This window comes from Oxyura jamaicensis, chromosome 4 (assembly GCF_011077185.1).
Source record: "Oxyura jamaicensis isolate SHBP4307 breed ruddy duck chromosome 4, BPBGC_Ojam_1.0, whole genome shotgun sequence".
Taxonomy (NCBI): domain Eukaryota; kingdom Metazoa; phylum Chordata; class Aves; order Anseriformes; family Anatidae; genus Oxyura; species Oxyura jamaicensis.
Genome location: NC_048896.1, coordinates 54644160 through 54671288, shown reverse-complemented (window position 1 = coordinate 54671288; position 27129 = coordinate 54644160). Strand labels below are relative to the sequence as shown.

At 40.7% G+C, this 27129-nt stretch overlaps 1 protein-coding gene across 1 annotated transcript in view; it reads left to right on the top strand.

Moving 5' to 3' along the window:
* The window catches only part of SMAD1 (SMAD family member 1), a 47473-nt gene extending 23047 nt beyond the window's left edge, over positions 1-24426 (top strand). The window contains exons 3-7 of the mRNA XM_035323421.1: positions 12089-12346; positions 15051-15167; positions 18683-18904; positions 20951-21207; positions 23009-24426. Of these exons, the coding sequence (XP_035179312.1) occupies positions 12089-12346; positions 15051-15167; positions 18683-18904; positions 20951-21207; positions 23009-23152 (998 nt within the window). The 3' untranslated portion in view covers positions 23153-24426. The remainder of the gene's footprint in view (positions 1-12088; positions 12347-15050; positions 15168-18682; positions 18905-20950; positions 21208-23008) is intronic.
* Positions 24427-27129: the final 2703 nt, after the last annotated feature.

Below are 27129 nucleotides of genomic sequence, written 5' to 3'. Positions count from 1 at the left end.
ATGCTTAATTTTTCTTATGTGGGTTTATTATCAGGTGATGTTTCCGAGACTAAGAGAAATGTGCTTGAATGTATCTGCACTAGGCTCTGGTTGCTTGTGAGGTGGTACAGGGACAAGTGCAGAAATGCATTCCAGGTGTGAGTGGGCTTTCCTGGTTTAGGCTTGGGAAGTCTCTCTGTGTTGGGCATTTTATAAGCTGTGAAGCTCTATCTGCAGAGTGGCATGGATAGCTTATGAACTACAATGGAAATAAGGTGGTCACAAGAGTATTTTCCTGTGAATGGAAATTGTGTTTGTCTTGGAACTGCAACACTTAGTGCATATCTAGATCTTAAATATTTCCTTTTGGTGTGTTAGTATGAATTTGGAAATTTTGTGAATTTTGTGAATGGTACCCATAAAGAAAGTTTTTTTTTTTCTTTTTTTTTATGCAGCAGATGCTTAAGCAAAGGAGCCCTCTGCACTGGAAAAAATGAGTTTTTGGAAGTTCTTAACAATTCTGTGTTAGGCAGAAGCAGGATAGTAAAATAAATAATTGCACACTTGTGCTGCTAACTTTCTACACATCTGCACCAGGTGCTTTTATTCAGTATTCCAAAATACTGAGTATTAAAATTCCTGAAAGACATCTAGTTCAGTCAGATTGAGCAACAATTGAGCTCTTGCTGTTACTGTAATTTCAAGTGACATGTTACAACTCATTTTGCTTTAATCTTGGAAATGATTACTGAGTTTGAGAACACTTTCATTTGGATCCCTTATAACATATTTAAAATACGTTTATGTAAATGCCCTGTCACTTCAATGAGATACACAAGATAAAAATAGAATATAACTTGAAAAAGGTGTCTCACTAAAATGCACATTTGGGCTGAGTACTGCTAAGTAGCTTAAGTGGTTGGAAAGCTGGGGTTTGGGTGCTAAGTCATCTTATAAATTTTGTACTTGGGAGACAGCAAAAAGTTACTAACAGTAAGCCAAAATTCTGGATTGCTTTTTAATTGGTTTTGTATAAGATAAAACTTTTCTAGTTGCTTGTAGCTACGGAATTTTGGCTGGGGGGGGAAAACAAACATTCAATAACTAGAATGAAGTTGGAGATGGTAGAAATCAAAATTTCCCTTTTGCCTGGTGAATGCCTTTCTTCAGGATAAACTAGATATTTCTGATCACTTGCTTAGTTGGCAACTAGGCAGTTTTCTTGTAAGTACCAGTGCTGTAGTCAGTTTGATGGAGCTGACAGAAGTATGTAGTCCTTTAGGAGATCAATGTATTGCTCTAACCAGTTGAAATGTTCTGGAGGTGGCTGGTAACTAGGAGCCAGCTGCACTTCTGCGTAGATGCTCTGTTAAATAGTGGTTTGGAGGTATGAATTTATACGTAAGTTGAAGTTGCATCTTAAGAACTTCTCACTGAGTCCAAAGTACAAGAGTAGAGCTGAACCCTGTTGTGTCTTTGCTGAGGTCCCTGGCTGGGTATGTAAAGGAGGGTTTTACATTAGTTAACCGCAGCTCTGGCCTTGTTCTGAGGGATATCGCATGGGAATGGGTGGTAAAGCGTGGCCTCTGGAAACAGGCAGTAACTGGACTGATGTTTGGCCTGGAGATGCGTGCTTCATAAGTTACAACTTCGTTTTTCCTTTCCCTTCCCTGATCTCCGAGTCCTCCAAGCATCCTCTTTTCTCTTCATTTCCTGACAGTCACTCCCAAATTCTGCTAACCGTTTTTTCCCACTTTTGCCTGGACATTAAATTAAAACACCATTATTGCTGCCTAAGTGCTTAGACTTGAAGATTAGTAGGAATTCAGGCATGAGTCACCATTTCCAACAGTCTACAGACTCGAGCAGATACCACGGTTTGTTTCCAAGGTTATCATTGCAGTCAGGAGGGTTGGAAACGCACTTGACAAAACAAAGTTGGAAGCTTAGATAGCGTCCGATGGGCGGCTTGTGCAGGCTGTGCAAGTACGTTGTGAAATTCTGGCTCCGCTCAGCAGCGCGGTTGACGCCTAATTGCTTCGTGCAGATCCAGCTACTTGGGAGCTGGTGCATAGGGTGTGTATGTGGGGTGGGATCTGTGCAGTCTGTTTGCTTTCCTGTTTGTTGTCATGTGGCTTGTTTCGGTGTTGTGCAAGTTTTGAAGAGCGGATTAACGGTAAATCCTCAGACACTTAAAATCATGTAGTACTTTCAGCTGGGCAATTAGTCTTATGGATGCTTCTCAGTTTCCATGGTGCCAGAGAGATGCGTGGGTTTTCTGCCTTGATACCTTGCTCCATCCTTGCTCTTCAGCTTGGAAAATACTGGAGTTGGCATGCTGTAGTCTGAATTCAAGGAGATTTTTTTTTTGTTAGCCAGGCTAGATAAAAAGCTGTTTGTGCGCAGTCCAGGGGAGGCTGAGAAGAGGAGAACTTCCTGTAGCTTCAAACACGGAGCCTCCCAGGCATCCCTGACCGCTAGCATCTGCCCTCAAGAGACTTGGTATGACGTGAAGGTGAGGCGGTAACACAACGTGTTGCAGAGGCTCTGTGCAGGTGCCGGTACCCAAAAACCGAAACAGACAGAAACCTACTTTTTGGCAAAGTCAACTCAGCCAGCTTAGTGCCCTTGGCTTGTCAGAAGGGGGCAAAGCCAGCACAGGGCAGAGGAGAGTTCGCCCCTCTCCTGCTGCATCATTGCTCAGGCTCATCAGGACAGCGCTGCGATTCTCCTGTGGGAGCATCTGTACACACATAGCCCTGCGGGTGACCTGTGGGCAGGAGCAGAGGTGGTGGGAAAAGAGTGGAGAAAGTGGAGGCTGTTTGGTTGCTGGGGCTGAGAATACAGCCTCATGCTTAACTGCCAGGATGAACTATCTTCTGGAGAAGTGTTACAGTAGCTCACTGATGCTGTTCCATAGGTCTGCTGGGCGCAGAATTATTTCTGGTACAGGGTAGTTAGTGGCTGTCAAATTTCTTCCTTGGCAAGGCAAAGCAGAGCTTTTAATTAAGGAGGGCAGGGTCTGAATTTGATGCCTTTTAAAACCTGGCACGGTCAGCTAAACTGGCGTGATTACTTGGCCGGAGCTACTGCTTCTCCTCAGTTTAAGCTTTTGTTTTAGGGATATCTGGATACCAAGCTCCTTCCTGGTTTGGGATTCTTAAGTCTGATCGAGACATGAGAAGTAACTGGGCATAGAGACTGGGAGAGGAAAAAGCAAATATGTTGTTCTTCATGCCTGTCTGAAAATGCCACAAATGACATCTCTGGTCTTGCTGGAGGACATGTAAAATGGCCTTCCAAAGTCTCTCCTGAGATACTTTTTTCTCTTCTATTCCTTATTTTTTTTGTGGATGTGTGGCCTGTGTTCCTTGCTGCTGTCCTCAGCTATGTCAGTGGGATCAGGTGAAAGATGTGACCTAGAATCTGGACAAACATTATTTTTGTTTTAAGCCTAGATCCAGTTTCCTGTAATAGCTAAACAGGGATGGGATAGGGGGCAGGGAGGATGAAGAGGTGCTTAAATTGACACTGCTATTTAAAGAGAGAAATAAATCACATCTTTAACACAGCATTAGTGGAGGAGGTTCAGTTCTTTTGCCTTAGCTAAAGGGAAGGAAGAAAGATGGAGAAGCTGAATATTTCATTTTCTCATAGTCTTGGTGGATACCAGCTGTGGGTTCCATCTGATGCAGAACAGTGTTAGTTGGCCTCTACTAGGTGTCCTTGCTCATTATCCTTCTAGGATAAAGAGGGCTTGAGTTTATAATATGTTATAAAGAAGGAAAAAGAACAGCTAACTTGTCTTTTATGCTTCACGTGTAGAAATGGTTGATGGCACAGAGTACTTATCTATAGGGTATATACATGCATCCAACTAAATGCTGTCTTCTGAGAGTGAATGGCATGTGTCCAGAATCTACCGGTGTCTTTACAGAGGAGATCAGGCTCAGAAGAAACTTACTTTTCATTGATCTGAGCAAGCTTAAACCGGCTTGGAAAATGCAGTTATTACTTTTTGTTACTAGCTTCTGGAGGTGTTAACTGGTGCTCCTCTGTGCATCACCATGTGATGCCAGGGAGTTGCAAAGCTGATCTGTCCAGAACCAGTTGATCTGTCTTCCAAAATAACATGGTTGCATTCATCAACCAATTAGTGCATCCAGTTGGAGATAAAAAGTTGAACCAGGGCAGTTATTTTCTATAATTACCAACAAAGTATGGATTAAAAAAAAGGTTATTTTCCTCTGTTCAACTTCTCTTCTCCTTTGGAGAGCACACTGCGTGCTGCTGTACATCAGGGAGGTTTTTGTGGAGCTGATGGTGCCCATCTTCCACCTAAATTGCACGATGAGCAGTAGCTGCTTGTTAGTGACATGAATACGCTGTCAGAATGGCTGAGCTTTTAATTTTGCCTAAGGATCATAATGTTCCTTTCCATTATAAACATGAATTTAAAGTGGATGTCTGCTTCAACAAGCTTGTCTTCAGTGGCAAGAAACATTTTACCTAAACGTATAGGTGCTTTTTGCCACAAGAACAGACCAAGTCCCCAGGCTCTGAGAAGAGCAGTAGGTGTGTCGTGCTGGTTTTGCTCCCAGCACAGACTCCTTGCCTATGACTTTAACTTGACTGTTTTCACACTTGCCTTTGATCTTCTCTGCTGTTTGCTCTGAGTGGGACTCCATCAGGCTGCACATCTACTTGCATACACCAGAAAGAAACTTGAAATGGTGGAAGTCCTGGATGAGGCAGGTTTAGATTCAAGCAATCCTGGAAGTAAATGCTCCTTGGCTGCTCCCATACCCAGTGGTGCTGTCTGGTCCTCAGTAAATGAACAGTAATACATGTTTAAAGGAGCTTTTTAATGCTATTCAAAACCATACAATGTTTTGGTTGTGTCTATTTGTATGGTTGTGCGTGCACTTGTGCTAGCTTGTGCTTGTTTGTGTGCGTGCTCTCTCTGTGAAGGCACTTGACAGAAAAACACAGTGGGTCTGTTAGTCACCCCCACCTCGTTCCCCGGTGCACACCCAGGCAGGATCACTGTGTATAAAACCAGCATACCCAAACTGTTACCTGGCAGATGACTGAAATGAGCGCTTTTTAGGTAAGCAGCAGGGTTCAGACACTGCGTAGAGCTTCTCGTAGGCCTCCTCCAACAGGCAAGGGCTGTAATTCTGACAGGGCCACGGGGGGAATCAGGAGGGGAAACTAGGGGTGAGCGGTGATTCCCGGCGGAACTGTCGGCTCGCAGCTTGCCTGGGCTTTCAGGGGCCTGAGGTTTGCGTGGTCCCAGCACTGGGGAGGGCCGGAGGGGGCAGGAGAGCCTCCGGCTCGCATCCGGCCAGATGGAGAGGCTTTGATGGCCTGGCCTCCTGGGAGCAGGCGGACCAGCTGCATGCGGTGCTCCCCCGCCGTCTGGCCTTCTGGAGGGTGGTGCTGGATGGGGAGAGACTGGGGGGACACTGGGAACATGAAGGGGAAGCTACTGCTTCTCTGGTGTGGGGAGTCTAAGGGGGAGGAAGCTGGGGAAGGAGAATAGACGTGAAAGGGGTGGCGGAGAGAGAAGAGAGAGGCGAGTAGAAAACTGAGAAAAAAATAAATTAGAGCAACAGAGGCCAGCAGCTGATCTGAAATAGGGAAAGAGAAGATCGTACACAGAACCGATCTACAAAAATCTGCTCCTTTATTCCCGTAGCAGGGTTTCTGCACCTCTGCAGGCTTGGGGGTGCGTGAGCATTGCTGGGAAGTTTTGCCTTATTGCTGTGTAACCCTGCTGTTGGGCGTAACTTTAAAAATAGCATGCTGCAACAGGTGGGTACAATTATAGGATGGTTCCCCAAAATAGCAAACAACTGTCAGTTTGTTTGGCAAGTAGTGGGAAACTTTCCTCACTTCAGTTTTGCAGAATTCTCTTCTAAAATTCTCCACCAGAGCTGAAATAGGGAGACAAGAAGGAGAGGATGGTCTAAACTGCAGGGGTTTTTGTCCATCTCACCATATGTCAGAAAATAGAGCTGTGATGAAGGGATAGAATTTGTCAAGAACAATGTGTTTATTTCCTTTTATTTTAAATTAACCATATTCAGATGTTTCTTCTGACTTAGAAGACCAGACTTCCAAGTTTCAACCTATTCAGTAGGATGGTGACTGTGGTTTTCATACAGGTAATTTGAACTCTGGTCTGTGTAAATGTCCAACTTAATACTCACTATCACACTGTAACTTCCTCCTGTATCAGGACTGTTTCTCCCTCCAAATCAGCTTACAAGAACTCCCTCACTAATGTGCATACAATTAGTACTAAATTCTGAAATTGGCCTTGACAAATGTCAGTTTAATCAAAATGTTAGCTTATCAGAGCATCCGCAAGTAAAATCTAATGTTAGCTGAATATTGTAATGCAGGAAATGTACTAATATTACTTGCCAAATGCATTTAGACCAGATGCCTGATGTAAAAGTAAAGTCAATAAAGCGACAACTGTGGTTTTTTTTTTTTTCTCCCCCTTCTGTTTTTAAATACAGTCTTCAGTTGCAACTATGTAAAATGACAAATCAAGCTGTGAGGACTACAGAAACTGCAAAATAAAGCAAAGAGTTGAGAAAACAAGGCAGTTCTCAGCTTTCTCCCGGAATAGAAGGTCTGGAATGTTTGTCTGTGTCACCCAGCGCAGACTGCTGGACAGCTATTACCGAGCCTTTTCACTTGCAGCTACTAGAACTTACAGGTTTGGAGCAAAAGTCCAAAAGGCTGGCACTTCTGTTTTAGAGAAAACAGTAAAACAAAGGTGTGCTACCACAGCCTTGCTTCAGTTAGGTGCTATTGGAACAACATAGAGTAGTGAGATTCTTGGAGAATTGCGTTTGCCACAAGAGCATTAATTACTTTTAACCAAGAGTAAACTCAAACCTAAGTGTAGACATGTCAGTGACTTTGTATGTGAGAACTTGTCCTCTGGTCAGAGAATATTCAGTTTTGCCAGGTCTTGTTTCAGGTAACACGAGAAAACCTAGTGACATTAAAACTTTTCTTTCTACTTGGTGTCTTATTGTTTACAAGCAAGATCTTGGCAAGACATTTCAGGCAGCGTGCTTCAATGACTCGTTAATGCTAGAGACAGCAAGCAGAGCTAAGCACGCTCAGCTGGGTATGCGCTGGTACCTGCTCTGTTCCCACCGTGGGACTGGGCTGCTCACCAGGATGCCACAGCCGATTTCAGCAGCTGTGGTGTCAAAAGCACAAAATTAAGCCAGAAGCCTTTAGAAGGATTGAAATTTGTTAGTTTAACATAGCTATGTTTTGGGGTTTTGTTGTGTGTTTTTTTTCCCTTGTTTTCCTACTGCTTCCTTTGCTGCTTTGTCTTCTCAGGGTAGGAGCCTCAAGTTCCTTCCTCAGCCCCATGTTTTCATGCCCGTTTCCAGACAGCACCAACTGCTGTGTGAGGATTTCCCTCCTTCCCAACCTGCAGTTTTATTTTTCCCGTAAAACATGAGTGGCTTTGCATAAATCCATATGAAAATACAGCTATATGATGTTTGGAAATTAAAGTGCACCATCTAATGATAGTGCCCCAAGGCCTTCATAAGGGTTGAAGGCTATGTTTTGGTATAAGCCTGCACAAACACTTGTACATAACACATGTCCACCAAGTCATCATAATTTTTAAGAGCAGAATGGTTGAAAGTGCAGCAGCAGTTGCTCATCCTTCTGTTTTGCAAAGGTCACAGAAACAGTGGAGTTTACTTTGGAAAGAAAGGGTGATGAAAGCTTCTTTTCTTCTATATGGCCCCTTGGTTTATTCCAGTATTTGGTCTTTGAATTTCCAGGTGTGGAAAGAGATACCCTCTACCTAAATCTTTGTGCAACATCCAAAGGGGAAAAAAACCCTTGAGGGAAAATAGCTGTCACCTGGACTTGTGTAAGATAACTGTACCCCATCCAAATTGAAAACAAGTTACTTCGAAAGTACAGCAGGTCCTTTGGTGAGTAGGGTTTTTTTATAGAGAGGCTTTAAAAAAGAAGTTGTAATCAAAAATTGGCAACTTTCAATGTTTGCTGAAATCATTATCTCTGGAGTGTGAAAATATAACAGAAAGGAAAACCAAAATCTTGAGGAAGGTACACCTGTTAGTTTTCTGAGGAACAGGATGACATACTGGAGATACGAAGAGTAGAGATCAGTAGCTTTCTTCAAAGGCCACCATTACATTTTCATAAAGGCATTTCTTTCTTGGTGTGGTTAGTTGAAACATTTATCTGAAAAGCCAGGTTGTCTTTGGTCTATCTTCTATGTTCTTGGCATTCTTGGCTCTAAGATGAAATGGCCCTGTGGGTGAAATTGCCCTCTAGCTGTAATTTCTTTAATACAGCTCCACTTGTTTGGTGCAGGCATACTCTGATTATGATTTGCATGTTTAAAAACAAGCTACCCAATTCCCAGGCTGTCATTCTCGGTTGACAGATACAGGCTCTCTTTGCTACAGTTCTGCAAACATACCCAGCTTGACTGCCAGGTGGTTTACCTTCTTCAGCCATTAGTAGTAGGGTTACTACTAGTAGTCACGGATTAATGCTGGCCTCCAGGTCCACATCTGCAGCAAAATTAAGACAGTTTAGCCCCTTAAACCTTTTAATTTGGTGTTTGAGAAAATACAAAAGTCAAGCTGTCTGACTTAAGGCTCTCGTCTATTAAATGGTTCGTTACAGTAGCTTTTGAAGACAGACGTGTATTTAGTAGTGTGTTTCCTTTAAATGAGTGCATCCTACTGAGTAGTGATCATTTAAAAAAAACAATCATTTCTCTGTATCTGTTTTCCCTTCCACTAAAGACAGCAAAAAAGGGGGAAATTCTGTCTGCAAACTATTACAGCAGCATCCTGCAGAGATCCCCACAACAAAGATGTGCACCACTTCATTGTTTTATAGCAACAGGTGTGCTGGCTTAGCACAGAATAACTTGCTCATGCTTTTTGCCCTTCAATTATACCTTTTCCTGGAGTTGGCAGCTGCAGCAGAGATCGGCCTCCTTCCCTGCTGTACTGAACCCTAGTAATTTGTTATTCTAAATGGTTGAGGGCTGCAACCTGACCAGAAGCTCACCGCCTTACACAAGGCAAGGGGAGCATTAATGGTATGCATCCCCCTTTACACTTTGAGCTCCTGGCATCCGTCCATACTTCTGAACGGTCCAGTCCCTGATCACGTCTTCGTTTACGGGTGAGCGACGTTCAGATTAACTCCTCAGTGACTCCATCGGGAGGAGCGAGGCTGCCAAAAAGCCTTCAAGCTGCAGAGAGATCAGGTTATGGCAGTGAGCAATTGTCTCAGTGTTGGACTAGCTGGAGTGGTCCCTGTCCTATCTGGTGTGGCCTTTGGGGCTTTTTCTCCTCATTTAAGGTTCTAAGCAGGGAAGTGTGAAATAGGGGCATTCTGTAGTAATATTTTGGAGTCTATTTAGGTGGTATCAGTACCAGTTGTTTTCTTCCTTCCCTCTCCGTGTGTATTTTGAAGAAGCTGACATTTAATTATTTTAGGACTAGTTGGAGGAAAAGTGCAGGGAAGAGGAGATGGGTTCTTGTCTCTCGTCTTTCTATACTTCACCAGTGGTTCCACCCAATAGGCGAAAACATGCATATATTTTCCTTGGGGAAAATCAGGCGCTGCCTTATTTTAATTACAGAAAACATACAGAAAATATCCTGTTCTCCAGCTATTTTAGAATGCTATAAATCGCGGGGCTTCCTGTGATGTCATGGATGTCATTGTTTAATGTGAGGTTGGGGATGGGAAAGGTAGGTGATGTACTTTCTGCACAAATTAACTTTAGAAAAGTTAATGGCTTGACCTTCATCCACAGGAAAGGAAGAGATAGGAAAGCTGTGTTTTTTTAATGGTCAGAAACGTAAGGAAGAATCATAAAGACAGGAAAGGGAAAATAGTTTTTAACACATGATCTCATTGTTAGTTTTTTCACTTCACTTGTAATTTATGAGTCCAGCAAATGTTGGCCATAACAATTAATGTGTTGCTTGACCTCACTACAAAAGAACTGTTAGGCTTAACAGAACACGTTTAATTCGAGGAGATCCTAAAACTCCATCTCTCTGAATTTTAGACTTGCTGTGTTGTGAACAGGGGGATTTGTGATGTCCACTTGAATGCTTCTTTTTGGTGGCTTTTACCAGTGACCTCTGAGAACAGCTTCCAGAGTACGGAGGATGGATGTGCTTTGTTTCAGGAAATGCTGTAAATCCTTGTAAGATGGAGTTGGTTAAAATTTTCGTATCTAAACAAATCTCCTTGGGAATGACATCTGTCTCAAGTACTTGAGATCTACTGAAACTTGGTGAAGCTGCTCTAAGAAAGTGAAACATCAGATTAAGTCTTAAACTTGCTTTTGACACTAACAAACAGCCTTAATTTCAGTCATGAGGTGTGATTTTTTTTTTTTCCAGTGTGTCTATTCAAGGAAGGTTTCTGGGATCAAACCTTAAATACATTAATGCCAGTAGCAGGCAAAAATCTGGTGGATTATTTATGTCTGCTATGCATAAGCAAAAGAAAAAAGTGAGGAAAATCTGCTTCTTCAGTTAATGTAAGGCTTGCTCTCAGAATAGAGAGCAAGTTGTGTGTGTGGCATCCTTTTGTATACAGTTTAAATTAGGGCCTAGGCCTTAGGCCTGGTCTGTGGGTGGAACAATACTGTGGTGCTCTCAGACCCCTGGACGCTAAAGGAAGAGCCTGAATGCTTCTGTATAAGCCGAGTGCTGGAGGAGTAAAGGTGTCCTGATGCATTGGAAGAACCTCTTTATCAAGTTGACTTTTTAACATTTTGTTCTTGTTTTGAAATTAGTTTATAGTTCATCTTTTGGTGAAGCAGCTGTCTCTGAAACACCTTTCTTAATAGCAGTGATACTGAGTTTTGGCTGTGGAGGTTTTTCCTTTTCCTTCTGTTTGTCTCCTGTGTGGCCACCAGGTTTTGGGGACAGGGCAGGAGGCTCAGGGAGAGGGCTTTAATGCTTTGTGTTTTTTGGCAGCTTCTCTTGAAGGCACCCATGGGGTTTCCTCTGGTCCTGTGGGGTGGTGGAGTTGGGAAGTAGAGGTAGTGAAGGGAAGGGGCAAGTGTGGACAAATGTAACTTCTTATTTCACTTGTGTGCATGGATCGCCCTCTCCCTGCCTTTCTTTCTCTGCTTTCCTTCATCACCCCAGAATCTCAGCCTCTAACAAGACTAGCGCTTAATCTTTTGAGTACCTTGGACTTTGCTATGAGGCATTCAAAGGTAGAGGCCGAGGCATTGGAAAAAGATCTGTTTCTTTTATCTTGGTGTAGCTGGTATCATGTTCGTGTTCCCAGTTAAAGAGACCTTTGTTTTCCTCTGGTGAGGAGGCCTTGAGAGCGTGGGGAGACCAGCAGTTTCTGATGTGCATTTCTCTGATCCCATGGTAGCATATAGTTGGAACTCAATTTCAGCTCAGTTTTATTATTATTATTTTGAACTAGATAATTTTGTTTAAATTACACTTGTAAACTGATTTGAAGGGTTAATAACCATTTTAGTACTAACCGGTAAGAGCATAGCCTAGGTTAAAAATAAAATTACAGCTGTTGGGACCAGGCTCAGTTCAAGGCCTATATAACATTAGTATTGTCTTCAGAAAAAAATACCTGTTCTTATTAGCGAGGTTTTGGGTTACAGGCCATTACGTGATTAGCAGGCTCACAAGTGCAGTAGAACGAAGTACCTGTCAGCATTGCACTGGGACTGCTTCTCAGCACTTCTTTGTGCAAATAAAACCAAAATCTAGAATTGCAGCTTGTCCTTGGCTCTTCTCCCCTGGCCCTCTGAAAACAAGCCCTGCGCTGGTGAGCAGGGCAGCTAGCATGATCGCTACAAATTCAAGCTATGCAGTAACCGGATATAAGGAAGAGAGTTCTTGCTTAGACATGTGTTCCTAGATTTGACTACCTCGTTTTTAAGGCAGCTGTGAATTTGCCCTAGGGGATGAAGAATGTTTTTTTCCAGGTATAGCTTAGTCCTTCAGAACTGAGTCTCTAATGCTGTGGCTCTTTTTTTTTTTTTTTTTTTTTCCTTTCTTTTCAGTTCTTCCTCCAGTGCTGGTCCCAAGGCACAGTGAGTACAACCCTCAGCACAGCCTCTTGGCTCAGTTCCGCAACTTAGGACAAAATGAGCCCCACATGCCGCACAACGCTACTTTCCCGGACTCTTTTCAGCAACCCAACAGTCACCCATTCCCCCACTCGCCAAACAGCAGCTATCCAAACTCGCCTGGAAGCAGCAGCAGCACCTACCCCCATTCTCCAGCCAGCTCAGACCCAGGAAGTCCTTTCCAGATGCCAGGTATGGTTAACTTCTGTGACTCTTGAGAAGTGACAGTGTGTTGGACATCACAGGTATCTTCATGTTTTTGCATAATAATACTTGATTATCAGCCAACACCTCTGTTCAACAGTAAGCTGAGAGATGGTAGGTAATAAAGGCTTTGTAATTAATTTGTCTGCTATGTGATTAATTTGTCTATGGTAATAATATCAAGGTTTTTAATATTCTTCCTCCTTCAAACACAATTAAGATGTTAAGATTAAAACTGTTCTGGGGTGGGGTCAGGGATTCAAAACTAGGGATTTCTTCTGGGATGGTTGTTTAACGGTGTAGCCCATAGAGCGTAACACTTAATGTACAAGAAGAATGCTATGGGTCATTCTTCCATAGGAAAGAGGTCATCATAAATTCAGCACAGAGTTACAGTTCTGCAAAAGAAGGATGTTTCTCAAGGAGATCATGCTGCTGCTACTTGATACAACTTCTTCACGCGATGATATTATCTCAAGAAACAAATATATTTCAACCATAAAACAGTTCCGTAAGGCACCGAAAAGAAATCTTCAGTCTCTTGTAATTCCTAAAGTCAAAGAAGTAGCAAACTTTATTGTTGACAGCTGCTTGTAGAAAATTCTGTGCAGCTGTCTTTTTTTTTTTTTTTATGTCTTTATATGCAAATTGGTAAAAGGAAAAAACTGCAGAAGAGCCTGTGAGACATTTATTGATCTAAATGCTAGAAGGACTCTGTGCAAATGCTTACAGATAGCCTGGTTGCATGTTTTCTTCAGGGGCTGTAGGAGAGCATGTGTAGACAAAAGTGGCAGACTTGTGACAATCTGATTTGTTAGGTAAAATTAACGTCCATAGATTTCTGCTGTTGATAGGTGTTTCTCTTGAAAATGTTTCTATCATGAATGAAGACTACTGAACTTGCAGAGGCAGGAGGGAAGGAAGAAGTTTGTTTTTTTGTTTTTAAATGTGAAAAGTTGAGGTAGAAACAGCTGTCTTGCCTCTGTGTTTTTGTTTTGCTTTAAATATGATTGGTGTGGTTGGGTTTATTCCAGCAGGCAGAGATAAAGGTTTTTCCAACAGGAAGGTCTTCCTGATCATTGACTTGTGGAAGCTCACTTGATCTTTGAGGGTTCTGTTCTGTCCAAATCCCTATAAAGGCGAGTCTTCAGCTGCAGTGAAGAAACTGAATTAGAGCAAAGTCAAGATACTAATGTCCTTCATACTTAGTTCTGGACAGTTGTGCACTGCTAGGGAGAGAGGAGATTGACTTCTGGAAAATACAAAAAAAAAAAAAAAAAAAGTCCAAAGATCTCGAAAACTTTCCAGATTAATTTGTTGCCTATAGCCTTACAGTCCTGTTTCCTTATCTGTGCATCGCCAACATCATGTTTGCACACACACGAATGTCTGAGGCTTAGTAAAACAGGAGGCTTTTAAATTCCACTGCAGGCCATTAAGCTTTTAATGCTGTACTGTAGTCATTGTCTTCTCCCTGCTGCTCACTCCTCCAGCCGAGGGTATTCACGTAAGGGAATTAGCAACGTACCTGCCAGTGCTAGTCATAAGCTTGCAGCAGAATATCTCCTAAGTAACAAGCAGTGAATAAATGTCATTAGCTTGTGTTTAAAAAAAAAAAAAAAAAAAAAAAAAAGGAGAAATAGTTACAAATCAGTGGTACAGTTCTGCCTTTTCTTGATAATGATTTGGTTTTTAGGGTTTTGAAGGCCCCAAACTACTGTTGTAGTTTGCAGTCAGTGCTCTCAGCAATGAAGTAAATGTGGGATGAGCAGCAGCCATGTTCACCGGAGGTAGAACAGTGGTGATCTAACCCCAGCTTTTGCAACAAAAGCTTGCAGACATTGGGCAAGGTTTTCTCTCTTTTGCGTATACCTCTGTGCAACTCATGTGGAAGAGAGGTTTCTCTGGTGTACTGGGAGGTGGTGCCATCAGCAGCTTCCTGCAGATGCTGGGAAGCACCATAGGTAGCTGCTGGAGAACAGCACAAGTACCTGGTTGGGGCACTTTGAGCAGTGCAATGGCAATGTTTTAGCGAGTATGGTCAGAGTACACGAGATGGTTTTTATGCTAGTGATTCAATTCTGAACTGGCCAGTGCAGCCAGTAGGAGACAAGGGCAAACAAATTCCAGACTTAAAAGTCATGTAAAATTTGGGTTCCTCAATACTTTCTACTGTTTCCTCTCAAGGGAAATGGAGCTAGATTGTAAAGCATTACTTTGCAATAGTAATAATAGTCATGGATGTATCAAGGATGTTTGCATACTTTGCTGGTGGAATCATGCTGGAAACAGAAAAGCTGGAACTGAAAGCTTTCTGCTCCAACTTCTGTTCATATTTACCATATTCAATATTTACTTTGGGTCTGATCCTGAGAGCTGTGTGTGTTAATGTCTATATGGCACCTTCAACCTGCTGAAGATGTGGACTAGCAGTGTAGCTTAGCTTTCTTTTGTGGCTTGGTGGGGGGCAGGGAGTGACTTGTTTTTATAACTGTTGGGCTTAATATGCACCGTAATTCTTTGCTTTCCTGAATCAAGGTCCATGATTGCTTTCTCAGATTTCTGGTGGGTGGAAGTTTATAGCTGAGTCAGGCTGGAAGCATTTCCAGGCCGAAACTGTTTATGTGGGGATGTATATATATGCTTTAAAGAGAGGAAAGGGTTTGTATATCTCTGCTTTTTCTATACTTAGCTGATACTCCCCCTCCTGCTTACCTGCCTCCGGAAGATCAGATGACACACGATACCTCCCAGCCAATGGACACCAACATGATGGCACCTGCAATCCATCCTGATATACACAGAGGAGGTAAAAATACTTCCTTCTCATTTTCTGCTTTGCTTCTTAACAGTGAAGTACTTCAGAACTTCTTGGATGCTGTTAATAATTGACTTTTCATATTGTGTGTGTTGTTTATGGAAATTTTTAGCTGTAGAAAAGAGGATAAAAACACAAACAACTTTTTATGTCTTACGCCAACAGGGAAAAATAATCTGGAGATTATTTTTTTAAAGTAAATATTTATAACAAGAACATTACTCATTTAAAAATGAAAATATGTGGGCTTTATTACTCTCTGACTCCCAACCAAGTCATGACCAAAGTAATTTTTATATATTTTGTGTCTGGAAATGATAATTCCTGAACAGAGAGAATTCTTACAATGCAGCGCATTTCTATGTGCAGTGCTGAAATTATATATGTGCAATGAAAGAAATCTCTGTATCCCTTATAAATACATTGATTTATTGGAACAGTAAAGTTAACGCTATACAGCGCTTACTGAACTGTGGATGACAGTAGCTATAGTCAAGCATAGCTCTCCAAACAAAGACTTGATCAGAGGATGGATAATACTGTCAATTATGTAAAGGCCCACAGACGTTTTTCACAGGCAACTGGAGTATCTTTATTTTTTCCTCTGAGACAGTACATGTCATAAAATGTCTGTTCTCGTTACATTTTTGTTTTGAATTCAGTTCTTAAATTAATGTCCTTAGAGAATATGCTCTGCTTCAAATAGTTAACCCTTCTCCTGGTTTAAAAAAATAAAAAGCTTTTTAAAGCTTTTTTATTTTTACTGTGTGTGTGTGTGTTTTGTTCTCTCCTCTCCCCATTTTTATTCCATCTTTGAGTCTGGCAATGACAGCACATGGTTCAAAACCCAGGGCTGTCTGCTAGAGCTGGCACTGCTACAGACTTTGAAATCTATAATTTAAAAAAAGTATAAATCCTATTGCTTTATGTACTATGACATAGACATCTTTTTACACATTGCTTTTTAAAGCCTTTGCAGCCAGCCATGACTGCTGAGTAAAGGATTTAGTGCATTCGTCACATTGTGAGAAATAGCCCCTTTAGAGAACACATAAGCTTACACAGTTACTGACCATGCCAAGAAAGAGCAGCGAGCTGAATGCTGTGCCAGAATGATTATAAAGATCACAAGCGCACGAACAATTTAACTATTGTTTGAGTTTTGTACTTGTTTTGTTGCTAAGCTTAATGTCTGGTTTCAGGAAGTATATTACCCTCTTAAAATAATTTGGATAGGTTCCCTGGTAACCTATTTACTCTCTGTGTGGAATGAATCTTGCATGTGATAAACCCCATCTGTGTAGCATTTCCAGTTTTCACTGATACGATACGCTGCATGTGTGTATCTTGCTGCTGTTGAAGGCCCAAAGTAAATTTGCAATATTTATGCCTGACTGCAGACTTTTTGCATGTTTGCCCCTCTTAAAATATACACGTACCATAGAATTCTTCCATTAGTTAGAAAAGGTTTTGCATTTTTCTTCTTTCTTTGTAATGTGCAACCATTTCAAAATAAAAAGCCTGCTAGTATTTTTCCCTCCTAGTTGTTTAGCACAGTGGGGTCTCACCTCTGCCCCTTCAGTTTTTTTTGTTTGTTTGTTTTTTAAAATCTTGGTATGCTTTCCTGTGTTTTTTATTTGTGTGTGTGTATGCTGTAATTTCACTACTTTTACAACCTGCAGCAGACTTTTTAAAGAATAGTTTTTAGTGTAAACTTACCACAGCGCTCTACTTGCAAGCTCTTAGAAGCATGTTCTTCACAGTGATTTGTTAGTCTTAGGAGATTTGACTTAACAAGCTGCATCCTGTCAATGAAGTTGGGTAATTTCCATTGTTGGCCCATGCTGGGAATAGAGAGACTAAGCGCACCTGCTCTGCATGACTTAAAGCAAATGTAAGGAAGTTAGTATGAAATCTGTGTGAGAGAGATATGATTCATTCTGGAAGAATGGCCAGCTGGCAAGATTTCTTCCTGACTTTTGAGAACTGGGGTAAAGCTGCAGCTTTGATAATTGCTGGCATCTTCATGTGAATTCAAAGTGTAGTAACCTCTTACTAAGAATTAATGACTTTTTTGTTATTTTATTTTTTAACAATGACATGAGAGGATAGAAAATAACGAGGGTATCAGGAAAGACCAGCTCCTTTTTGCCACGGTTATAAGTAAGGTGTTAGTCAGCAGTAGACATTATGCTCAGAAGTTTTGCACAATGATGTAGGATGTTACCCTGCTTTCTACTGTTTGCCACCTCTTGTATCTGTTATGTAATGTCTGTTTGGAGAGGAACTTTTTTTTTGTTTCATTTTGCATGTCAAAAAAAGACAGTGGTATGATCTGTGAACAAAGGAAAGTATGAACAGGAATATGAGGGAAAATTTTAATTGGTCTTAGTTGGCTGATTTCAGTTAAGACTTGGGGTTGGAGAAGGAATCCTCTGGCCAGAGAAACAATTTTTTTGTAACACTAGTCTTATTTTCATGTTAGCACTTTGGCCTGTACTTAGAGCTTTAATCTGCAAAGCTGGTATCTTAGCAGCAAGTCCAGCTGCACTAGGCTGAGGAGGGAAATAGTCTCCTTCATCTTAAAGAAACCACATAAAGCAACCACATCCCTTCACTAGCCTCCTTTTATTTGGAGGCAGTTTAATAATTTGTAGCTGTATTTGGCTCTTGAAAGAATGCGTACTGGGTGGAGACATCTGAAGAAGCTTGTGCTGTTGTTGGACACCCACTGTGAAACTCCCTTTGGTAAAGATCTTCTGAAGCAACTTTTCCCAGTGTAGAGTCACAAGTGTTACCTCAAGACTACCATGTGTTCCTAGAGCCTGTCAGATAGATGTTGTGAACCATGGATTTCCGATTGGCATTCTGCACAGTTCGCAGCTTTGCTTAGGAGCTGTTGAGGAGGAGCTTGTTGCTATCAGAGTCTGCAAAACCAAGTCCTGAGAAGTCCTTGCTGTTACTCCATAAGTAACTCTTTTGTTGGGGAACAGTTGCAGGTTTTTTATTTGTTAGCACTTGATGAATAAAAGGTTTCCATTAAATAATACCTACCTTGATTTCATCTTCTCTTTAGTCCAGCAGAATTATTAGGATTCTGTGTGCTAGGCTCTTGTTTAGGGTTGGGACATACAATTGCAGAAGTGTTTCTCTGCTTTCTGGGCCTGCGCCATAGCATGTTGTAGAAAATGCAGCAGGGTTATTGAGGCACTGCTTGGTATGTTGTTGGGAGCTTCCTGCACTTTTCTGTGGATATCTAGTGCCAGCCTTTTCCACTTGCGAGTCTCGTGCAAGTGAAGTTGAGGTGAAATTACTCAGTTGTGTGTTTGTGGTAATGAAAAGTTCAAAAATAACTGAAGACAGAAGAGCCTTTCTTTAACTGCAGCTGCTTATCCAGATCATCTTTCAGTGATCTTCAGCCAAAATCTGCAGTTTTATGAATCTTTAAATCTCAGGCCTGTATTCCAGTGCTGCTAGACTATAACATTTGTGTGGTTGCTTTACAGATGTTCAGGCAGTGGCTTACGAAGAGCCAAAGCACTGGTGCTCCATTGTCTATTACGAGCTGAATAATCGTGTTGGGGAGGCATTCCATGCTTCTTCCACCAGCATCCTGGTGGATGGCTTCACTGATCCTTCAAACAACAAAAACAGATTTTGCCTGGGGCTGCTCTCCAATGTTAACCGCAATTCCACCATTGAGAATACGAGGCGACACATTGGCAAAGGTGAGTTTTAGATCTTTGTATCTTTTACTGGGGAGTTTCTTTTGCGGGGATATTTCCACTAGGAATGACAGCCTGGGCCACTTGCTTCAAGAGCAAGCAGGCTGCTCTTCTCAGTATGTGGGATAAGTGCTTGTTAGAATATTGGTAAATATATAATTGTCTGTGCAGGTCTTATAAGCACAGTATTGTTCTTACCTGTTGTGTAATTACAGGAAATTTTTATCCCTAATCAATTCTTTATTGCCCAAAGCCTATCATAACCTTAATTAGAGCAAGAGCTTAAGGCAGTTTTTTTTTTTTTAATGAAATATCTTGATTTATCTTGATTATTGGTGCATATGGAAATCCAAATGATAGTTCTTGGCACAAGATTTTTAGCTGCCTTTAGTTAGCTATCCCATAAATTAGCTATCCTAGCATGTTTTTAGAAGGACAACTTGCTAAAATAGCTTTTCCAAATGCATTTTTAAAGAAGCTGTTTTTTTGTTTTTTTTTTTTTTTTTTTGGTGGGAATCTTGTTCTTTTCTTCTGTGGCTGTGACAGTGTCCGCCAAAAGAGAAAGAAAAAAAAAAAAAAGCTTCTGGTTTGTGACTGACTTAATACGGTCCTCTTTTCTGAGAACTTGCCTATAATGCAGATGACATGCAAATCTGACATTGGCCTTGCAATGGGGTGTTCCTGCCAGACAAAGTTTTAGGAGCTTATGTTACTAGCAAATTTTCAGAGACAGTTGGGGGTTGAGCATGCCCAACCTGTGGTTATGTGGAATAAGTGTCAATTAATGAAGTATCTTTTTTCTTAGAGGAGTAAAGAATTGAAACTGAAGGTCATCAAGTTTTTGCCCTTAGCCTGGAAAACTTTTCCCTACGGGAGGACTTGTGCAGCTCTCAGCAGTACACCCCACCTGTGCTGCGCCACTCAAGTCCTAACACTTCTCCCTTCTTTTCCGCCCCATCCATCTTACCAAGTATGAGGATATTTATTTAACACCTCATTCATTTTCCCTTTAAAAGTAACCCAGCTGCAAGCAGCTTTCTGCTGAAGCACTTAACTGTATGTGTGCCAAAGCAGAGCAGGAAAGACAAGGAAGCTGTTGAATAAGTGTGTATATATAATTATTGATGATGTAGAACTGCTAGTCTTTGAGGAAAAAGGAGTAAATCCTAAACTTGAAAGCAGCCATAAATTGTTTTGCTGATCAGGTGGTGTTATACGTGTTCCCACACACATACACACATAGACAACAGCGAAATATTACGTGACAGAGCACAGTCAAGGCATTCTGATTGGATTTCAGTTTAGTTTTAAAGTCTGTGTGTTTGCTTCTTTGACTTGTGATGTCGTGAGAGGTGAAAGGTTTGAGCAGCAAATAATCCATTTCTAAACATTAAAAGCAAATTTTATTGGTTTCTTAAAGCCTTTGGAATTGAGTTCTCCCAACAGCACATTTCCACAGAGGTTCCCTGTATGTCACGTTTTTGGGCGTTGGTGATGGGTGAGGGAGTGGGAAATAGCAGTGAGGACTGGGAAGCTGATATGCACCCTCATTTGACAGATACATGAGGAATATGGGGGCCATTTTCTTTTTCCAGCTTTCTGGAAAGAAAGCATTAAAGTGAGCTGAAAAAAGCCTCATGTTAGCAAAAATAGCATTCAGTACTCTTTGAGAGAATCCAGTCTGAGGCTGTTTTATTATCTGCTCTCCCCTCCTGCACTCCCAGTTATTGTTTTACATAAATATAATGAGAACAAAGTTCAGCTGGCCAAGCCATCAAAGTTACTGCAGTACTTGCTGGTTTATTGTTGTTGAATACACAGCACATTAAAACACAGCAATTACTGATTATCCTTGCATATGCATACCTACACACACACCCTCCTTTCAAATCATGGAACACACACAAAAATAAAGTTTTAAGACAGAGAATGGTCTGATATGCAATTAGTGTTAATCTCTTTAAGTAGAAACATATGGAAACATACTATGAAAAACAGATGCATGGTGTGAATTCATCTAACCTCTTACTGTGAACGTTCTCCTTCCAGGTGTTCATCTCTATTATGTTGGTGGAGAAGTGTATGCCGAATGCCTCAGTGACAGCAGTATTTTTGTGCAAAGTCGGAACTGCAACTACCATCACGGTTTCCATCCGACCACAGTGTGCAAAATACCTAGTGGCTGCAGTTTGAAGATTTTCAATAATCAAGAGTTTGCTCAGCTTTTGGCACAGTCAGTGAACCATGGCTTTGAGACAGTGTATGAGCTTACTAAGATGTGCACTCTCCGTATGAGTTTTGTAAAGGTATGTGAAAATTTGCTTGAGGTTATTTTGCAAGCAAAATAAATATTTTTTTTTCCTAATGTGGTGATTCTGAATTGTCAATTGCCTCCCTCCATCAACCTGTTAATTTCTGAGTTGAAATATTTATGGAATAGTATTCTGGAAGTGTAAGACAGATCTGAATGATATAAAGTTGACCAAAATCCATCTCCCGATGCATAGACTTTGAAAGCTGTGGTGATTTGCAGATGGTCTTTTTTCAGTTTTTTCTATAGTTCCTTTATGAAGCGTTGCTATCATGTCTGTTAACTATTCCAGTTTCATTGAAATGCCTATCTTAAATGTAATGATTCAATTGAATGCTTGTATTTAATGTCTATATAGTATGTGTGTATAAATATTTGCATAATTATTCGAGATTTATGGGGCTTGTCTTTTAATTTTGAGGGGATATGGCATGGTACAATACAAGTAAGCTTTGAGAAGAGAGTTGAGTGGTCAGTTACTTGGCCTGAAAATGTAAAAGCCACCAATTCACTACATAGCATCAGCTTTTGCCCCTTTAAATTACACTGCTATGGTCTGTGCTGACTCCTGTTGTGAAAGATGTTCAGCTGAACTTCATACTTCTGTTTCCTGGCTGGCATTTTTGGAGATGGGAGCTGGGACAGCTGTGTAAGTCATTGTAATGGTTGTAGGAATGCAGATAGCATAATCTTCTAAATCTGTCCTGATCAGCAGCTAGCAAATCAGGAGACACGGTAACTATTTGGAATAATACACGTACCCTTCTATTCTAAGGGGACGTGTAAAGTCAAGATTTGTTATATGGCTATGAATATCAACATGTGTACTGATTTAAAAAAAAAAAAAAAAAAAAGGCTAATCACAAATCAGAGAATGATGGAAATTTTCAGATGTGTTAGGGTAGGGACTACTAAAATGGAGTGGGTTGTTTATAGCTCCACATCCTGTAGGGTTGTACAGCAGTGCTGTCTGAACAGATGCACAGGACCTCCTGCATATTGGGATGTTGCACTGCACGGTGTTGGGCGCTGCTACTACCAGTGTTGGGAGCTGAGTAATTCCTTCATTAGGGGTTAATGCAGAGCAACATCATTGTGTTTTCTACAGACCTCCACCAAAAACAGTTCTCTTACAAAATTATTTTGAATGCTGTTTAAATACCTGTTTATACCCTTGGTAATAACTGTTAGTAGATTGGATATGAGCTGAAAGAAGACCTATTGGCACTTGTTTTAACTTGGGAAGTAGCCTGCTGGGCAGTGATCATGCCTTCTTTCTCCTAAGAGTAATGTTTTTGACCTATCACTGTGTTTGTCCTGTCCATCCTGCAAAATGTGCTTTGGTTTTTGTCAGACGGATGCCTCACCTCCAGTTCCATCATGTTAGACTATGAGCTCATTTTTTAATTAATTGATCTGTTTGTCAGCACTTTTTCCCCGTTTTGTTCTATTTTTAATCTTGGTGAGGAAGACTTGATTATCCCTCTTTTCAGAAGGTTTATGGGTGGGACATCATGTAACTGGTGGTGAGGTGTGAGGAAAGCTTGCATTGCCAGAAATTATGTCTTTGAGAATGTAGAGTCTCATTCCAAGAGATCCTAAAATGACACTTCTTCCATTTTTTTTTACTTGAGATTTGTTTGTTGAAATGTGATAAATGAATGTCATCCTGCTGATAATCACTGTTGAAAGCTAGATTATTTCAGTAAGAAAGAAAACAATTCACATGTGCTGATATTCGTTAATATAAAATAAGGTGATTTTTCTTCTTTCCCCACTTATCATTCTGTTTCCAGGGCTGGGGAGCTGAATATCATCGCCAAGATGTAACGAGCACTCCATGCTGGATAGAGATACACCTTCATGGTCCCCTTCAGTGGCTGGATAAAGTACTTACTCAGATGGGCTCTCCTCATAATCCTATTTCTTCAGTGTCTTAAAGGTCCCGAGCTCCTGCATTTTGGAAACAATTGAGCCTTGCATGTACTTGAAGGATGTATGAGTCAGACACACACTTTCCCCTCTGCCCCTGAACTGGCAACAGCTGAATAAGAGCCATGAGAATACTTGACTTCTGTGACCAACTGTTGGATTCAAAAAAAACAAAACAAAAAAAAAACATAACCCTTTGACATACTGTTGGTGTCTGTCAATAATTTTAGTTTACATTGTAATATTCTATTGCAAAGTTGATTTGTAGGGCTTAGCATAAGGGGACAACCGAGCCCAAACCATAGTCTGTCGGAGCAAGTTCCCGAAGGATCATCCTGTAGTTGGCACGCTGAGATTCTTTCTTCCTTACGTCCATTGCTCACTTTTTTTTTTTTACATTGTCCTCTGGGGCTAAGAGCCAATGTTGGTGAAGTCTGCCTTTTGCAGGATTTCTGCAGTCCATTATAAATCCATTTGTCTAAGCTGATAGTTGCTGTTCTCTTTAAAAGACAAAAAAGTCATATGGCTTAACCTCAATAACTGTGTAATAATCTTGGAAATTGTGTCCTGACCATACTGCTGTAAGAATGTTAGGTATGTTTTTGCTAAATGTATGTACGGTGTATTTGAAAGTTTAGAAATTAATTAGACTTAGACCATAAAGGAGTTAGGAATATTTGAATGGGGGGAGGTGGGAGTGGGAAGGGAAATGACAACTGAAATGTAGAATATATTGTAAACATAGCTTGTTAGTTTAAACTGAGGTCTGAGTTTTTGCTGTGCGTTTCATTTTTATAGTGGCTTCGTCTTGTTAATTCTGACTATTTTTGCCTCTTCCTTTTCCCCCCAAACAGTTGTGGAGCTGGTTAATTCTTTTACCTGTGAAGAGGACAAAATGACTAATTCCTGCAGTTTGAAGGCTGCAGCTCTATGTATTTCAAGACATAATTGTACAGCGTGCTCTTTAACTATTGAGCAGTTTTATACAGTGTATGTAACAGAAGTAGGCTTTTAATTTTGTAAGAGAATCTTGTTTTGCCAAACATAGTAATTGTTAATTGTTTGGAGGACTTCAAAATCCCTGTGTGGGTCTATTTCAAACTTTTTAAAAATATATATTTTTAATTTTTATTTTTTTTACTGCTTGGTTTATTTTTTTCTTTGATCTTTTATATTCACATAAGCTGTAGTACTTTAAGTACCTTTATTCCAAATCTTAGTGGGTCCTCTTTACTGGAAGTTTTGAATAAAACCTGTTGTTACTGCTTACATTTGATTAAAACTTTGTCTTGTCTACTTCTTATTAGATTTTTTTGACAAACCAGATACAGATACAACTTGGAGAAGGAGCAACCAGAAATGAAGAGACACATTATCTCTCATACTGACTTCAGTAATAAAACAAGCTCTCTAAAAAGACTTCTTAACTAGGCAAGATTAGAATGGATGTAGTAACACTGAAGTATCCTAAGCATTTTGTAAAATTTCTTTGAGATCTGATCGTACGATATCTGAATGAGCCGAATTTCTGTGCTTTTACAGCCTGCTAGGTATTTCAGTAAAAACTGTGGAAGTAACTTCTAAGTAAGCACTGTTGCATGCTTACTGAGTTCTGAGAAACATGGTAAGAAATATTTCACATAAGAAACATTTCCTAGAGGAAATAGGAACTCAGATGAAATCTGGCCCCATCTGTCTGCGTCTTTATCTGTAGTTGTAGAATGTATGAGTGAGTCTCATCTCCTTTTTTGAAAAATTTAGATGTTTCCATCAAAAGAAATGCCTCCCTCCATTACAGTATTTTTCATCAGAATAGTTTGAATGCCTGTGCTCCATGAGGAAAGTATTTGGAGAGCACTTTTGTGTACCAGCCTTTACCTAGTCTCTTGGCTGCTTGCCTTAGGCAGGTTTACCTTGTGGAGGGTGTTGCTGCCTCCCAATTGTTTTGCTGGAGACCTGCTGGAGATGAAGACTCCTCCTGCTCCCTGCCTTAGTGGCAAGCCTCCCCACTCCTTTCCCCACCCCTCTTTGCTCTGGGGAGAGGTGAGGGAAGGACGGTCCCTTCACACCTGCAGTGTGCCACTTAGTTGGATGATGGAGTTTCAGAGATCGGAAGTTGACTGGAAATCCAGCCCTTGGCCCTGGCTGCAGTGGGTTGTGGATTGCTAACAGGAGCATGAGGGAAAGTCGAGCAACTGAGATCCACGTGTGTTCAGCCACACCTATGCCTGTGAGTGTCACTGTAATGAGCAGTAGCCCTTTTTTGGAGATTGAGTCAGTCCTATCTTTTACAAAAATCTTAATCCCATTGCTTGTTCTAGCAAAGGTTTTTAAAACTAACCCTTCTCCCCTTGTAAAGTGGGAGGAAAAAAATCCATGTTCAAATTCCATATGTAGGAGAACTTGGTTAGGGACTTTTTTTTGTATTTTTAATTACTATTTGTAAGCTTTTAAGAACAAAATTATCATTTCTTAATTCAGCTTAACTTTTTTATTAATCTTTGCATTTGGCGAAAAAAAAAAAAGTTTGCTTTTTGCTCAGTCTCTGTTTTTTTTGCCTTCAACCCCTATTACATTAGCTTTCAGCTGTTCCCAGCCAGGTTCCTTCCTTTTGTTGGAATACAGGAGCAGTTGGGTAGTGACATCTTTTTTAAAGTGCTGTAACCATCAATCATGCAGGCATTAAGAAATAAGAGCGTTTCTGCCTTTCCATATTGGGATGGTCCTGTGAAAGCTTTAGTAAACTTTGAAATAGCTTTGGAGTAAGTAAAGACTGTTTTGTTGCAAATGTTTTGGAATGTTAGTGTCTTATATGTCTTGGGCTGCCAGCTGGGGAACCAAACCAATAAAACCAGCTCAGATGCCATAGTCTGACCATTCTCGTCCTCAAGAGATGCTGCAAAAGCTCAAATCTGTTACTATATATTATCTTATATTGTTTGAGGTAATTTTTTAAATAAAATTTCTGAGATTCATAGTTTGATGCAATTAGTAAAATACTGATTTATATTTCAAGAACCTTTCTATGAATGTATTACTATAATTCATCTTTTATTCTAAGTGGGGATTGAGATCAGCCAATACTAACTCTGTAGCCTGTCAGAAACTTTGTGGGGTGCTAGTCTTTTGAAGTCCTCTTCCATTTTGAATTTTTCTTTGTTGAAGTGCAATGTATATAATATTTTCATCTGTTATCCAGCTCTTTGTGTTGAAGAGACACTAGGTGTAAGGAAAAAGTACACCTTCATGTGATGGCACAGGACATCCCAGCTGGACTTTGTTAGATGAGCCGAGTGTATTGGAGTAGCACTTGAGACTAACAGCCAAAAAATAGGAGATATTCCAGAAATGACCTTGGAAGAAGTAACTGCTAGCCTGAGGTTCTTGTGAAGATTTGAGTGGCTTGTAGAAGTTCTCTTACTGATTTGCCCTGTTCTGGATAGTTGGAGTCAGAAAGTCAGCAAAGGCGCAGTACAAGACAGGAGGAAAAAGAGTTTTTTCTTGCTGACCTTGCACAAAGTAGAGAAAGATGAGAGGCTAGAACCTCCAGGGGAGCCTACGATGCCAACTCTCTAACCAGGTGAGTCCCTGTGGGTCACTTGGTGTTATTTCTCCATATTTTCCTGGGTCTAAATTTTCTGGGTCCTGAATGACCAAGCTAAATACAGAAGAGACTATTTTATGGAAGTATTTGTTTATCTTCTCCTAATAGGAGTGTCTTTTCACTTTGGAGTTGAATGTATTTTGGCTTTTTAATGCTAGAGAGAAAATAACTTCCAGGATGGGGATGACTTTTAAACCATATAAAAGCGTCTGGTGAACCTTAAAAAGACTCAGTGAAAGCTAAGGGAGCTAGTCACGGTTACTTGTGTGGTTTTCAGGAAGTGCTGGAGAACAATAATTCATATTTTAACATATCCTGTTATCAGAGAATCATGGGCTTGATCTTTGAATGCTCACAAAGCTGGCATTGCTTTCTAGTTGG